Below are 17,314 nucleotides of genomic sequence, written 5' to 3'. Positions count from 1 at the left end.
TGTGTGTGTGTGTGTGTGTGTGTGTGTGTGTGTGTGCGCGTGTGTGTGTGTGTGAAGCCCACATGTTAAACTCACAGGGCCCTGCAAGATATGGCAGCACTTCTGACGTCAATGAAATCAAGCAAGTCTGTGTGTGTGGGGGGGGGGGGGGGGGGGACACTCTGACGTTGTGCCAGATGCAAAAGACCAGTATCGGTAAGACATTATCACAGCCCCCGCTGAACACACAAGGTGTGTTTGCAAGACATGATGTTCTTTCAGGGCAGAAGAGAGCAGACTTTTGATTTCAGCAGTGCAGAGTTGAATGAATGACTATTATTGTTTGGTTTTTATGGCTCCAGGTGTTCCCTGAATGCACTTTGATCATTTATTGGTCAGGAATGTGGAAATAAACAAATACATGTGATGGATGAGGCTTGATTCAGTGTTGCGTTGTGTGCTTTGTGTGTTTGAAGCCGTGCAGTTGCTTTATTTGGATGCCAAACACGTTTACATTTTGCTCTCGTGTCATAGCCTCGTTATCAGCGTCCTCGATATTATTGTTCACAATTGTGCACATACCAGGAATTCAAATCAATATGTTTGAGCTCTTCTTCCGTCACTATTGGTCTTATTTTCCTTTGTAAGTTGCTAGATTTACTAACTATTTAGTATTACTTACTACTATTTACTAATTCCTCAGTCATATTTAAGAAACATAGCTGTACTGCACCTTTATGTTCATCCATAGTTCACACACGCAGATTACTTGCATGTGGGGTGTTCGTGAGCGCTCAGCACACGCTCACTGCAGCTTGTTGTTATTACAGCTGCTGACCTCCCTGTGACAGTAATGTCAGCGCCGTCTTGAGTTTCTGCCCAGCTGTTTTTGTTGAACCCACGCACTCTTCTCGGTTTGTCTTCTCACACCAGGAACCAGCTCAGCCCGTCCTCCTGTGGGGAAAAGTAGCTCAATCATGTGCAAAGAAAATGACGGGGGAAGTTTGGAGCAGAAATGGCTCTTTAAGGGGTTAAAATGTTTACTTCTGAGCTCCGTCAGATGGAGAGATGACATCATTTAGCGAGCCTCAGGCTTTCATATGCATGTTCACGCACACACACACCAGCATGCGTGCACATAAAGTGGACAACTCATGCCTGCTGTGCTTCTTTCTGCTTCTTCTTCCTGATATCAAGCCAAACAGTCAGTCAGCATTTTGCAGTTAGTCTCCATTTGGCTCCAGGAACCTGTTCTTACTGTGGGAGCGCTACCCTGTCCACAAACTGGAATGTGCTTACATGGTTGGAAAACTCAAACCAACGAGGGAGGAGACAGACGTGCAAGATAGAAGAAAGAGAGATCGAAAAAAGCCCATGTTGTGCGGACTGAAAGCAGCAGAAAGTGTGAGAAGTAAAGCGGTGAAAAGCAACGGAGGAGCGGGCTCATTAGGCGGATTTATCGACTCTGAGCATACACACCAAAATAAGACAGAATGCCCAGAGTGGGTGTAAAGCACAAAGAGACTAGGTGTGAAATCATAATACTGAGGCAATAAAACACAGCAACACCCACAGTACTGGCAGAATAAATAATCACTTACAGGAAATAAGTCTGAAAGGCTTTAGAAGTAAGAGAAAGGAAACAGCGCTAAGGGAAGGGGCAGTGAGACAAGGAGCAGAGTGGGACTGACAGGGTGGTGGAAGTGGCACCTAAGTGAGGGCTTTTTGTGCAAACTTGGGCCCCGTGCCCTGTGTCTCCATCCTACTTGTGAAGTGAACTGTACAGTCTGTCCTACATAACACCAGCCAGCAGACTACAGCTGGAGTGACACTCTGAACCGGAGCATTTTTCATTTCCCATCGGAGGGTCAGCGTTGACGTGAGTCGGAGCGGGTTCTGAAGGCGTTGCCTTGAATTCCTTTCGCTGTTTAATACGTTAAAGTCATCAAGTCATCTGAGAGTTCAGTCAGTTTGAAGCACGCTCCCTATAGGGTCACGGTAGATATGACCACGTGCAGCTTGAATGAATATTATCAATAGTACATCATGTTCTCTGCAGCACGAGAGGCACTAATGGAAACAGCACTGCAAGTTCCACCTTCCAGGCCCAGCACACACACACACACACACACACACACACACACACACACACACACACGCACAGTAATCCACATCAAGCATCACAGCAGATGCTGCATGCCTAATGATAACACAACTTTATGAAATATTGCAAATGGACTCTTCTCTCTCATTTTCTGTAAAACAATCTTTAAAACTAATACCCCCTTCACTAAATTGTACAGTATTTCGTCTTGTTTCAGCAGCTGCGTCCATTGTGTTGCACTTCATTATTCCCTCCTGAAGGAAACAAGCTGGATAGTAATGAGCTGTTTTACTTATCAGGCCTTGCTCTCCGATGACTCACCCTTGACAGTTGACTCATTTTGTTTGTCCTCTAATTAGCTGTTCTAATAAAAGGATCGGGAATGATTTTATCAAGCTGCGAGGAACACTGTGAACACATGAAGACGAGGTGCAGCGTCAGTGGCCTTCGTTTAGTCTCCACTTCAGTGACAGGCCGAGGATGTTCACTTGAACTCTCGCATCATGATTCCCGAATAGCACAAAGGGCATCGTTTAAGGAGCACAAACGCTCCGTCCTCACTTTTAGAAATAAGTGAGGTGCAGCTTTCAGCTCTCCTCATGTAGAGTGCACTGCATGTGGTGTCCTGACAGAAAGTAGGTTAGCAGGAGAGCTCAGTTTAGAAACACGTGCACGGAAGGCCTCTTGGTGGTCCTGCCTTATCTTAGACATGCTTGACGCTGTCCAAATACAGAAGATCTGTGTGAACGTTCTTCTGCTGCGTACAGTGTGGTGTGTGTTCGCTGCATGCAGCATGCAGGAGGAAGAGTGAGCATTGTAGCACGAGGCCACGTGTTTGTATGCTTTTGTTTCAATTGGTGGATTGCATGTGTTTGAGAGGGTGCTGAAAGGGAATGCTGATTATTGAGTGCAAACCAACGTGAATAGTGAGCACTTTGGATGTTCCAGCTCTGGGCAGTGTGGTCATTTATATTTCCATGTTGATAATCTCCTCTCTTTGCACCCAAACTTTGCCACTCCTTAAAATATACAGTATATATCAAAGTGCTAAACATGGAAGTTTTCTATGTCTGTGTTTCTGTTCTCCAGCAGCATACAACAGTCGCTTCTTTGGGCTTTAGTCAGGGGTCCACATGTGCACCACGTGCTGAATTGGGGCTGTAAGAACTGGTTCATTAAACAGCTCCGACACCCCGACCTTCTCCTCTTCCTGCCCCGCTGTTGGCCGTTATCAGCCTTTTGCTTCAGAAACATACGATGCTGTACGTCAGCCAGAACCTAGATGACACGTCAACATCTGGAATCAAGCGTGAAGTGTGAAGCATGTGAAGTTGTATGTGCGTGCGTGCATTTGTGTATCTGTGTCACGTCAGGAATCATAAGCTTGAACTCAGGGTATCACAGTATAAAATGAAAACACTTCAGTTGTCTGTTTTATTTAGTTGTTGATTTGCTAACTTGTGCAGACGTAGTTTTTTAATCCTCCTCTGTTGTTATCTTGTGCTCCAGAGGTGCCGCTGGTCCTCTACCTGTTCCTGCTCATCTCCCTGGTCTGGTTGTGGGCAGGACTCCATATGGGCTACAGGTACCTGTGGATGCTCATCCTCTACGTCATCTTTAACTGCTTGCTGGTGAGCTCATCAACCTATTTATCTATTTGTTTGTTTACATGCTTGCTTACATGTATATTTGTTGATGTACAGTTCTTTCTTCAACACAATCCCCTCTGGGTTATACACTCCAAAAAGATGAATGTACTGGTTCACTGTTCATTCTAGTCCTTCTTAATTTAATCATTAGTTTTGTCATTAATTTCACTGGTTCCGTCTACATAAATTTAACTTGTCGTCTTTGTTAATGTCCCCAATGCAGAGTTATGAAGTGAAACTAATTTAAGAAATGTTTTGATCTGCACCCTCAAGCTTGAATAGCAGATTTGGAGGTTGCCAAGCTTTCTTTTTTCAGTTTTGACAGCGTTCACTCGCTCCTAATATCACCTCCCAAATCTCCAAACTACCTACCATCCAAATGTTGCTGTTTTGAAGCTGTACAGACTTAGCTGAGGGATGTTAGGATGGGACCAGGCTCAGTAATGATATCAGGATGTGTGCTTTTGATTTGATTTTTTTCTTCCTTACGGTTTTTGCTCATTGTGTTTGCATTTCATGGATTGTGATATCAGAGGGCTTTTTGGAAGTTACCACAAATAACGTACTGATGATTCAGGCCACTAGACTGGTGTGTGTGTGTAAATGAGTGTGTGTTTTGTTGACTCAGAGAGTAGGAGCGATGAAGGCTACTTCACCCCACTTTGAAGCCTTGCTTTGATGTGTTGGCAAGCCAGAACAACAAGAGCCCGAGGAGCGGCGAGAGAGGCCGGGTTATCACTGTGTCACATCTCACCAAGCCTCTCTCCGTCTCCACTCTCCATTTGTCTTTTTGCCTGTTTACTTTCTCTCTGTTCGCCTGTCTCTTGATTTGCTGCTCCCTGTCTTTATTCTGACTCCGTGCTCTCCGTATCAGACGAGATAAAGGCACGTTAATGAGGCTCAAGATAACGCTTTTCAGCAAATATCTCCTCACAGCTGGAAGCCAGCCCAGACATTTAAACCGCAACCGTAGCTTCAAAGAGCAACCAGACAGTCATCAATGATCAGAGGTTGAGCTCAGCTAATACTACTGGTTCCATGCTTGATAGTAGAAAGCATAGATTTCTCTACGGCCTGGCTCTGTCTGTAGTGTCTCACTGTTTTGATATGCAGACAAAAATGTGCATCATCATAGCTAAGTGGATTATTTTTAGTTTATTCTTGTGTAATCTTGCCGTGTAGTGTTATTACGATAATTGATGGCTGTGTGGGAGAATTTCACTAAACTAAGCTCTTTCATAACCTGAAAGAGCTGCTGAACCATCTGAGTATACTTTTATAGTCAAACAGTGTCACATGATGTCCCAGTGCTAATTTGGAAGCTTTAGGAAATGCTAGCATGGCTTCAACATGGAGACAGAAGCTTAAATTAAAATCAGTGTTTGGACTCGGACCAGCTAGAATTGATGTAACGGAGTGTAGCTGCATCTTGACTCAGTAATGTCCAGGAAGCTCTCCCGGCCCCGCTCTCTTCGGTACAATAGCTTCTTCTCTTTCTTATTTAATCTATAAATGTTTGCGGTCTCATCTGAGAGACGCCACCTGCCTGTAAAGCGTGCCATGAGAGGTCTGTGGTAACCAGCGGTGATATGTGGCGTCCACGTGCAAGAGACGGCAGCGCGGCACCAAAGTCAACTTCTCCTGTTGGCGCAGCGACTAATGAAGAGAAGTGATGTCAACGCCAACAGTCGATGTCGCACTTAGCACTCGTTTATGAGCTCCAATTGAGTTTGTCCCACTCTGTGACATCATGTGGTCAGTTTCTCCAGCTGACCAATAGTGTGGCGGTGCGCTTTGTAAAGTTAGTGGTGATATGACCGTGTTTGTCAGTTACAGGATATTTTACATTTTATTTACATTTAAATCTGTCCACAGTTCAGTGACTCGCCCGCTGTTGTCATTCAGTGACCATTTATTTGTTCCCTGAATGTTTTCGTCACAGTTTTTCCAGACACAGGTTTGCTCTTTTGACTGCCATAATCCCGTAGGAGCACTTCAAATTAAAGTCCTTTGTTCCGTCTGGAGTGACCTTAATGTGTTCTTGTCTTTGATTTAGGCCCTCAAGGCCTCCCGGTTCTCTGCCTCCAATCCTCATACGTCTACCTTCAAACAAATAACACAAACACACAGGCATGCATTCACACACGCACACACACACACACACACACACACACACACACACACACACACACACACACACACACACACACACACACACCAAATCACACATAAAACACCCGTCTCCTGCTGCTGGTAATCAGCTACGTTTCTACGAGGGGAGAAATGCAACATAAAAGGACTTCATGCCTGCCTAATAGATTGCCTCCTATTGCATCCAGTTTGCCCTTGGTGGGACATTTTCTGGGGAGTTGACCCTCGCAGCGACTTTTCTAACTCGGCGTTCTCTGGGAGGAAAAGAAGTCTTTTGGGATAGAACTATGGCAATTGATTTTCAGTCCCAGTTCCTGCATCGCAACCTCAAAGCTCAGACTAAAATGGGAGCCTCTGGGGTTTGGTGTGGGTCTGCAGTAGGATTAAAGAAGGATTCATCTGAGTGGAGCAGACAGGTAAAGGACGAGGACATTGATTAGCAGTAAACAAACTCATTTGACCCAGTTTTCGCAAAGCACCGCTACGGAAAGACTCCCCGTGTCGATGGAGACGCTGTTGCCATGAAGCAAGCATGGTAGCAATTAGATTTGTTTGTGCATGTGTGTGTGTGCATGCTCTTAATTTATTTAGCTGTGAAGGAGAAAAGAGCTGCAGTAAGAGGCCTGACATTTTGTGTTGTTGTGGGACTTCCATTAGAGACTGAATGGAAGTTTAATGAAAGCAAATGGGATCCTGAAAATGTGCCTCTCAGCGAGCTCCCTGCAAAGCTTGAATGGCAGTCAGTTCGCTGTGATTCAGAACAGACGCAGACCTTCAGAGGAGGTCTCGTCTGTGTTTGTCGCGGTGCCTTTGCGACAAGTTCTGATGAAAGCGCTCTTTGCAGACTGCTCTTAGAAATGCACAAGAAGACTTCAACCAAAGCTTGTGATGATCCGCCCTCGTTAGATCTGTTCAGGTTAGATTTCATGTCACCCGTTCTGCACTCAACTTTGCACTTACACATCGTACCACCTGTTCCTGTTTGCTCCGCTGTCGGCTTATTTAAACACGCGGTTTCCGTTCGGATCCGTTGCCTTGAGGTTGGAAGTCATTATGTTTCCTTCATGCCGTGAATTTTCCATTAGGAGAATTTTCCATGTTTACCTTGGTGTTGTTGTTGATGTGGTTGTGTGGCGCGCCTCCCAACAGCTGATTACTGAACGCCATTAAACAGCCGCAGATGTTACAGCTGTGCACAGCTGTGTGTGTGTGTGTGTTGCAGAGCAGAGATCAGTCTTTTCTTATTGAGCACTGTGTTTGTGGAAGGCAACCTTTAGTCTCCAGCAGGGTAGTCGATAGAACCAAGCTGTGACACTGATCATACGTGCAGTGATAATGAGCAAAATTAGACTTTTTCATCCACAGAACGCTGTTTTTTTTATGTCTTCTCTCTCATTTTCCTTCCATGCCGCTTTTTCCATTGTACCACACTGTTACTCTGGCTCCACATCTGCGCCACATCAGGCTGAATTAGAAGACAATAATCAAATCACCACAGCACCACCCCTCATTATCCCCTCCTGCGGCGGCCCCTCTGCCGGTAAAACTTGCCTCGTTGTGAAACATCGACAGCAGTGAAGCAGCACCATGCTCCATTACAATTCAATTCCACCTCCGCTTCCTCATTCAACCTTTGTGCTCGCCTAAAAATAGGACGCAGGATATCTGGGTGTTATTATGGAAAAGAAGACGCGGGCCCACACGGGATCAGCTGTGTGGAGCCTGCAAAGAATTAGGATGTATGGGGAAATAGATCTGTTGCCTTCATGTGCACGGAAAATGATTCCACACAACTTTTCCATGTTGGGATTGAAGGGAATATTGCGTCAATTATTCACTTTAAAGCAAAAATACATTAAACCCCAAAACAACGCTATCACTTTCAGATAAGCCAGTTCAGAAGACGCTTATTTCTTTGAGTTACGTCTACTTTTTCTGTGTGAAACTCTTCTTTTCCTCCTTCCCGTCACCATATATTGGCTGCACATGTTTCTGCTCGAGGTCTCTCTTGCACCCCTCTTCACTTTCTCTTGATCGAAGCTTTGCTCCCCCTCCGCCCACCCCCGTCCCCGTCCTTCCTCTCCTCACGTCTGCGCTTTCCATATCTAAAGACGTGGCCTCTCCGCTGATGAGGGTACACTTACATAACAGGCCTACGGAGGTAAAGCCCGTCCCTCAGACTGCACAGCCTGCTAATGATCTGTGCTAATCATCCATGCCACAGTGGATAGCGTGAAGACACACCTGGCTGCTTTCAGTCACTGTTTTACGTTAACACATGAGGAAGGTTCCCGCTTTAATTTCATGCTCAGAAAATGCAAACAAGAAGTCACGACTGTATAATCGCTCCACACCTGAGCTCCTGACCCTGAACTGTATCTTATTGCAGGATGTGCAGCGCTCTCAGACGCCTTGCATAACACTCAGGCTATAAAGCACAGCCAATGACCTGTTATGTGTTCCATGTGTTTTTATCTCTTTGCAGCCCTTTTTTTTTTCTTACCTGCAAGCTGCATGTTCTTGTTTTAATTGCACACCCATAAACACACAATTTCCAGTTATGGTTCCTGATGTCTTCCTTCTAATGGTGATTGTAAGCATCAGCGCTGTTTAGAATCCCATTTCAATGTCACTATCCCTCGGTTACGTGGGTAATGATGATCGCTTTGCTTCATATAAGCAGCGTGCTGGGCGAGTTTACTGTTCTGTGTTTATCGGCTGTCTGCTCTGCTGTTCATTGTGCTCTGTTAGACATAAAACAGAAGCAGGTGGTTTGGTAATGTGCAGCTTTATAGTTTGAATATGTAACAAAACGTCTCATCATGAAGCGAGATCTGTAAAAATTCTGTTGCTGCAACATGTTTAAAATCTCTGTTTTGATGATAGCTGCTCTCAAACCATAGAAATGTGTTTTTTCTGTCCGTCATGGGAACCAGGAACCCCCTTTATGTCCATTCTGCACCGAACCACAGTGTGTGTTTCTGTGTGTGAGGATTGTGTGTTTGCATGCACCCGTACGCACACACATTCACACTCTCGTGCATTCCATCTCTGTCTGCCGTCATCGCCCGGTGATGGGTGTTGAGAAATACGGAAAGGCCCTGTGGTATCTCACACTCTGGTGTTTTGGGGTAATTCTCAGCCCGGTGCTGTTGACCGAGAGGATTTGGTAATGACGAGGAAGTGGAAGAGGCAGAAATATCAGGGTGTCAATGATGTCACGGCCTGATGATGAAGTAATTCTTCATGAAGAGATGCTGCTGCTTGTGATGATGTGACAGAAGTTTGTTTAATAGTAATGTATCCTGACTGCAGTGACACTTCATACAACACGATGTATGCTTATGTTTTACAGTTTGGAAATATGTACTTTTATATTTTATGCCTTTGTTTGAGCCAGCAGTGCTACAGATTCATTATGTTATGACTTAATGCTGAGTTTTCCCACTTTCCCTGCAGGGCCTGTACGTGTTTGCAGTGTACTTCGTCATGCACAACCAACTGTGTTGGCCGACCAAAGCCAGTTACACAGTGGAGATGAGCGGCCATGATGGTCCAGATTCTAGCTACCAAGGAGGGGGACCCACCACTGTAGGGGGCGACATCAGCAAATCCACTCAGAATCTGATCAGCGCCATGGAGGAGGTAAACACATTACACTGATTTACAGTATTTATCACCATTATGTGCCAAACTTTCCACCTCTTATGCTTAGAAGTTTGGGTTTAGTTACATAGCATTGTCCTCATCTCACAGCTGAATGGATGGTTTTTATGATCTCCTGCTTGTAGATATGGCCTTCGTTTCTCCTGACTATAAAAATATTAAGCTCACAATCTTCCTTGATGAGACCTGGAGATGCAGCGGCGAGTCCAAATTCCACTTCCTGGTTCAGTTTAAACCTGCCATAGTTATGACATTTTGGGTGCGCTCACTTCTGGTTTCATCTCTGAATCATTTAGATTCACCTCCAGTCTCGGTTTGCATACAGGCTGTGTCACCATCTTTGCCCTACTTGAAAGATGGTTGGAGTATAATATTATCTTGATAGCTCAAACTATGAAAATTAAAATGTATATATAGTTGGAATAATCTTCTTCAGTCTTGGCTTTACCTTCCCTTCGCGCCTTCCACCTGACTCTCCTCCCTCCCTTCTTTTTCCCATGCCCTCTTTCCCATGGCTCTATTTGCCCATTCCCACCGTCCCTCCACACTTTTCTCACATCAGCTGAGCGTGACTCCTCAGATAACGTTCATAGTCACTCGTTTTTTCAACAGCGACACTTCCCTGGCCTGTCTGCTTCAAACCGATTCTCATTATGTAACATCTGTGTAAAACTGTGTGTGTGTGTACACGGTCAGTCCCCATAACTCCCACGAACGCCCACATCAGCTCCTCTTCTGACCTCTTCTGTCATACAACACACACACTGAACACGCACTGTTTGGACACACATGCAGCAGTTCAGCTGCAGCTCTCCTCAGCAGCTTTGTCCCTGGAGAATACCCTATAAGGACTGAGCTGGTGAGGGGGAGAGAGCGACGGAGAAGAAAGGGGGCAGCTTTAACTTCATTACTCCTGGGAACTCCTCCTTCCCTCTCGGTTTCTCAGTCTCTTTCCACATGGAGGAATCCAGTAATCTTGTTTTATTCATGAGAGCACACTCCATGATTTGGCTACAGCCCAGTAAGACAGATAAGAGCGCAGAGAGAGAGGCCGCAGTGAGTGGCAATGTCATTGTTAGATGAGTGTCGATTCGCAGAGTGGATTCTTTGAATGGAGACTGAAGTGTGTTTAGGAGAGGGATAGAGGAACGTCATTTTGGGGTTGAGGAGCTTATTGAAAGGCTTGAGTCATCCCCTCAAAGTGGACGCCGCAGATCTGAGGTGCCTGGCGGTGCTTCATTCGCCCCACTGAGATGCTCTGTGCCGATGACAGCCCGGCAAGCCTCAGACGCTTGTACAACACACAGACACACACACACACACACACGTTTATGCATGTACATGGACGTTCATGATTAACGAGCACAGTGGAAAACAGCAGGAGATAATGGATTCATCCAGCTCTTGTGAAAAAGTGGAGAGATACACCCAAACAGTGACTTCTGTGGTTAAAAAATCCATATAGTCGCTCTTTATTCCGCTCTCTGCCGTCTTCTGTCCCATCGTCTCCTTTTTGCTGGACGGACGCATGAATAAAGTATTTTTTCCCCAGAACACTCAATGAAATGTCATCTGTCTAACTGTGCTGGGAGCACCAGTGCTGCGTTGTTCAGCTGATTTAATACGAAACCCTAAACTACTAAACTACCCGAAACTATGACAACCAAGACCCACTGACCTTCCTCTCACCCTGTGAACCCGGCGTGACCCTGTAGGTTGGCCTTAACCCTTCGGGGTGCTCGGACAGCGTGCACCCTGCGTGACCCTAACTCATCACACACATGATTACACGGCTGACAGCCATTCTCTGCTTCACTAATCCTGCATGTGTGTGTGTATTTGTGTGCATGTGAGAGACTTGATGATGAGGATGGTCGACCTGCTTTGCCCTGCATCCACGTGAAGGGCGTGGAACAGCATTTTTGGTGTACTATGATATGCAGTAGCTGCAAGTACATTTACTCCCAACATAAACTGCTTTACATGATAATGTGGGTTGAAATTATCACAGCATGTGAGCCAAACCAAAAAACTCAAAGCTGAATCTAAGTCAATAGCGACTATAGTACATGTATGTAGTATGTGTGTGTGATGATATGGCTGTACGTGTGTGTTTCAGGTGTCAGCAGACTGGGAGCGGGCGTCGCTGCGTCCCAGCAGTCAGCCCAGCAGCGTGTTTAAACCCAGTCCTGTGATGGGGACGTACGCCACGGAGGGAGGCTTCATCAACACCAACCTGGTCGCCACCGACGAGGAGTCGCAGGAGTTTGACGACCTGATATTTGCCTTAAAAACCGGTGAGGATCCCACCAGCACGCACACACATGTTGTTTATATGGTGCAGCGCAAGAAGTTTCTCTTCTCCGCATCATTTTCTGTTTGTGATGAGTTCCAAGTCCCATTATTCGACCTCAAAGACTTATAAAAATTACTGAAATGCATCCAGACAGTCATATTCTCTCATTCTTGGTGCATATTGGTTTTAGTTTATTAATTTATTGAGGCTGCATTAAAGCAGAAAGTCCCATCGAGGTTTATTGGAAAGCTGACCAAGATAGCAGCAGCGCAAACAAAGAGGTTTCTGGGAAATTACGCAGCAGTAAAAACACATGGCTGGAACACAATATCATATTTAATTTCCTCTTGATGTCAGTAGTGTCGTCACAGAAATGTAAAAGAGTTTCCAGATTTTTATTTCTCTTTTGTTTCTGTAAGTTTTGCTGCATTTGTCGCATATCGGGTCTGTCGAGAAACGCTGCTTTAGTCCAACTGAGAGCATGAAAACATGGAGTTCTGTCCAAACTTTGTCCACAAAATATAAAAACAGAGGCAGTGTGTGCCGTGCAAAAGATCCCCACAATGCAATGTGTTGACCACAATACTTTTTTAAACATTCAAGGAAAACTTGCCTCCAAAATAATGATTTTATAACCAGGCGTGGCTCATGTGGCCGAAAACAGAAAAATAGAGATGTTATGAGTTTAGAAATGTGGAGACAAGCACAGAAAGAAGTAATATTGCCTCTGTGTGTGTGTGTGTGTGTGTGTGTGTGTGTGTGTGTGTGTGTGTGTGTGTGTGTGTGAGTGTATCTATAGCATCTGTTAGCATCAGCTGCTTAGTCATTCCTCCGCGTACCTTAAATCTGCTGCCATGGAAACCATTCTTCCTCTCTTGCCATCAATGTTTCATGAGTTGAGCGTCCAAACTGCTCACTGATATATCACCAACACACACACACACACACACACACACACACACACGGTCCTCTCCTCACTCTTTCAAATCACTGAGTAATTGCTCCACAGTGTCCGAATGAGAGTCGAGCCCAGCTGGACTGCAGCCAACAGGAGCTTCAGAGCGCCGGGACTCTCCTCTGCTGTTAATGTGAGACGCTGTCGGAGAGCGACCGACTCCGCCGGACTCATTTTCACACGCTGGAAAAATAAGCATTGAGATGAAGCGAAGGTGCACACAGAGCCGGCTGTCTCACCTCAGCACTTAATGTGAATAAACTGTATTCTGTCACAGGTTAAGTTAACGCAGAATATGTTCTCGTAAATCTAATCTGAGCCTCAAATTAGTTTTATCAGTTAGGAAAGCCTCAAATTTAGAACGTACATCTTATTTATTCAGCTGTTTCGCGCTGCTCCTGCAAGATTCAAACACGTGAGTCTCACTGCAGATTAAGAACACATTTTCCCTTCAACAGGTAGAAAAAAGTTGACTTTTCGACATGTGAGAACGATGAACTCGAGATATTCAACATTATCTCTTATTAGCATGAATATTAGCAGCATGTTAGCTCTTTATTCATTATAAAGCACTTATATAAAGCACAAGTTATGGTGTCAGAATTATCAAGGGTTTAGTTATTAACACCTTCCTTAGTTACTGTCAATAAGCAGTAATGAGGAGATTACGGAGGGAAAACTCTTAACTAACAGTCTAGTAGTTGTAGAATATGGTGGTGCAGAATAAAGCATTAATAAGTGCTTTATAATGACTAAAAAAGAGTCAATGTGCTGCTAATAGTCATGCTAATAAGCAGCTAGTTGAAGGTGAATATGTGACGCTTATGAAGCTGATGAGGTCAGACATTAAATGAGGTGGTCACGCTGGGAGAGATAAGAGAGATGTATCTGAAATCTTAAAATCAGACTCCACTTGACTGGAGCCTCACAGCGTCTGTTCAGGGACCTCAGTGCAGCGCCGGTCTGTGTGCAGCAGAAACACATCAGATGATGCACAAACACACTGACAGATGTAAATTAAAAAGATCATTGTTATTGTAGCTGCAGTAAAGACTAAGGTCAGGAAAGGTTGGTCACATGCAAAATGTTTTCCACAACAGAACATTTTTATTGTCTAGAAAAAGGACTTTCTTCTGATTTGATAACTTTCACCGAACTTCTGACCAATTGGCAAAGAGCCATTAGGTACACATGCACTGACCATAACTTCACTGGCCTTATAATACCTCAAACTCTGGCCAGTCGCCACAAACTCATGTTGTGAACATGTTCCTCAGCACACAGAACATATCCGGTGTTTATCCTTCACAGAACATCTGTTTCTCATGCGGGGTCTCTGTGACACCGAAAACAGAATTAGAGAACATGTAGATCTACGTAAAACGCTAACTAATGATTCTACGTCTGCTTGAGACCTCCTAGCATGCATCCAAGAAAAACAAAGTTTGTAACCATGGAGATAGCCGAATTAGAAGTCCTTCCGAGCAGGTGCGAGTTCAAGAGACTGACAGGTGTTAATAAAGGTGGATTAGGCTGAAGGATAGTGTTACGCAAAGTCTTGGATGGAGACGACCTCGTGTTGACTGTATGGAGACAGATTGAGACCCAGAGGTGTGTGTTTGTCCGTGTATGTGTGTCCCATCTCAAGTGGACAGTCGTAGCAGGGGGACATTTGTCTCTGGCTCCTGACCTCTCCCTGCTGGCCTGAGTCGGCGTGGCGTTCAACCTTAAATAGCCTTGAGGCTGCGGCATCCGAGCCAGGGAATTTATTGGCCCCCTCGCCTGCAAGCTCAGCAGAATGGAGAGATCATTCATATTATTCAGGGTAGCAAAGAGGCGAGTTTGCTAGATTTAATTAAGTCAAATCAGTTGGCTCCTCGCAGGCCTCTGGCACGGCCTCGGCATCATATAACTGTCAAGCAGACGCTTATGTTTGCTGTGTGGACAACAGAATGCAACGTGAATGTGCTTAAAAACAACCTCTCTGTTAAACCCGGGTCGAGTAGCAGCTTGTCATAAGAGCATTTCTGTCCGTATGTGTCACACTGAACTTCTAACCTGGTTTGATCTGAGTCAGTCAGCAGTAAAGAAAATTCCCTAATCAGAATTACATAACGGGGCACCGCCTGACGGAGGTCAGTGAGTAGTGCTGTAATGATGGTCTTCACACCTCATTTGGTAGTGAACCATTAACGCGCACAGGAGCGCACGCCAACTCTGAGCACAGTACGAGTGAGAGCTGATCATTAACGTGCTAAAGGGCAGCTTCTTCTCAACACTGAGCGTCAGAAAGAGCCCTGACACACCCGAGCGCATGATGCCGGGCTGGACGCTCCGCTGGTTATGACACAGAAGCCACAGGTCGCCTCGTTCTGTAGGCTACCGTTTAGTGCATAATGCAAAGGACTGAACCAATGACAAGGAGGCTGCGTTTGGCATCGTTAGCGCCAATCGTCAACCCTTATCGACGCAGGGACAGTTATTCACCATCTGAAATTAAGAAATTGTAAAATAGCAACTTAAATGCGAGAAAAGTGAAGCATTAAAGCAACTTTTTTAGGAAGCAAGAAAGAAAAAGACCAGGGCTCTATAATCCTCTAAGTTTGTTATCCTAATTTTGGAAAATGTGAGTCTGGATCCAGATTTAAAGTACATTTTTCAAATTCAGTGCTGTCGCTCAGATGAAAATGTCGCTGGATTCACACAGAAGCTCATCTGTCGTTTCTTGGTCTGTTGCCTCATTTTTCAGCCGAACACAATGAACCCTGCAAACAAACAGGCTGAGAACATACTGTAACCCTCTTGGTGGATTTGACTATGATTTATTCTTGCTGAATGCCCACAGTGGAGAATACACATGCCTGGGTGACCGTGGGTGGTGAATCTGGAGTAGCCTGAAGTATTTGTACATATGGAAATTTTGAGTCCTTGCTGTGGAGCATTAGTGAGATTGTGTTTTTTTATCCTTTGACTCATAATGAATTACTTGTCTGTCACTCTGCTCCATTTATTAGCACGACTGATCCGAGTGCAGCCTGCTGTCTGATCATGACAAGCAGTATTGATCACATAATACCATGTTAGCATTGATAGGACAAATGTGACGGATGATCAGCAAATGATCAATTGTGTGGATTTCTTGAGCTGAACTGATGAAACTGTGGATAACATGTGGTCCAACACTGTTATACTGAACTGCAGGTATCTTGCACAAACACTGCATAAAGAACTTTAGTTTGGTTATTTCCTGTTTTATGTTGACAGTTCACTCTCCTCTGGTGTCATGTGCACTTCCTGTCTTTGTTTTTTTCCGCCTTTGTGATCGTTGATTAGTTTCACCTGTCCTTCGTTAGCCTGTCCCTGTTCTCCCTCCAGCCTTGCCAGTTCATCCTTGCGCTCCCTCATGAGTTTCCTCATGCTTTTGGGTTTTTGCTTTGTGCCTGTTTCGACTCCCTCGTCCCTGTAAGCTTTTGCATTTTGGTGTTTTATGCGTTAAAATCACTGAACTGCTCCAGCTTTGCCTCAAGCATCTGCGTTTGGGTCTCTCCTCTTGTGCATCTGTTACCCCACTTGTGCAGCTATCACAAACACAAAGAAAATCATGTTTTTGGACGGAAGCGTAATGCAGCTCTGTGTGTTTCAGGGACCGGCCTTAATGTCAGCGATAACGAGTCCATCCCTGGAAGCCACGACGGAGGGAGCGTCACCAACTCACAGATAGTCGAGCTGAGACGAATCCCCATCGCTGACACACACCTCTAACCCGTTCACCTCACACACACCCCAAGCCCTCTATTCTTCATATCAGAAACAAAGTACAACACAGTATTTTTATATTATAAAATACTTTTGCACTAAAACAGTTTTTTGAATAGCACGTTTTCATAGATGTTTGATACTGTATGTGATTTTTACTGTACATCTGTTTTTATATATATATATGAACCTATACATAAATGTTTTACTAAATTAATTTTTTTAAAGTCCTTGATGGTTTTCTGAATGTATATTTGGTTGTTTTTTTTTTTTTTTTTTCTGTATAGACCTAGAAAATGAGACGTGCCCTCAGCAGAACTGATGAGGATGGAAATTGTGTAACATTGTTAATAAATGATTTACCATATATTTTACATCTGGCTGTGCTGATTCCATTTTTCCTGCTCGTAATCTGTCAGACAGGCACTTTACTCCTGGACGGTGCCTCTGATGGTTATGTAAGCGCGTCGCTGTGGGGTCAGAGGTCACACATTTATGGAAGATGGTTTGTGAGAATGATCGCTGCCTCACAGGACTTTCACAAACTACACACTGACCCTCTGCTGGAGTGTTCAGAATACTTAAAATACTGTAAAATTTGAATTATACCACTCATGTTTGAATCAGTTTCACGGAGCAGCATGCAGTTTTTAAAGCAAAGGCTCGTCTTTGATCTGCTCGGTGAAGAATCGGGGGCATGCGGGTTGAAAGTACAAGCAAATATTCCCCTTTTAACTCCAACAGCAGCTTTGAACCTC

The 17,314-nt window shown here is 44.7% G+C and overlaps 1 protein-coding gene across 3 annotated transcripts in view; it reads left to right on the top strand.

The window, feature by feature from the left end:
- The window catches only part of adgrv1 (adhesion G protein-coupled receptor V1), a 104,021-nt gene extending 87,091 nt beyond the window's left edge, over positions 1-16,930 (top strand). For all 3 annotated transcript variants that reach the window (XM_070964096.1, XM_070964095.1, XM_070964094.1), the window contains 4 exons: positions 3,593-3,714; positions 9,343-9,528; positions 11,669-11,846; positions 16,444-16,930. In XM_070964096.1, the coding sequence (XP_070820197.1) occupies positions 3,593-3,714; positions 9,343-9,528; positions 11,669-11,846; positions 16,444-16,562 (605 nt within the window). In that variant the 3' untranslated portion in view covers positions 16,563-16,930. The remainder of the gene's footprint in view (positions 1-3,592; positions 3,715-9,342; positions 9,529-11,668; positions 11,847-16,443) is intronic.
- Positions 16,931-17,314: the final 384 nt, after the last annotated feature.

This window comes from Chaetodon trifascialis, chromosome 6, assembly GCF_039877785.1.
Source record: "Chaetodon trifascialis isolate fChaTrf1 chromosome 6, fChaTrf1.hap1, whole genome shotgun sequence".
Lineage (NCBI taxonomy): Eukaryota > Metazoa > Chordata > Actinopteri > Chaetodontiformes > Chaetodontidae > Chaetodon > Chaetodon trifascialis.
This window is presented reverse-complemented; position numbering and strand designations above follow the sequence as displayed.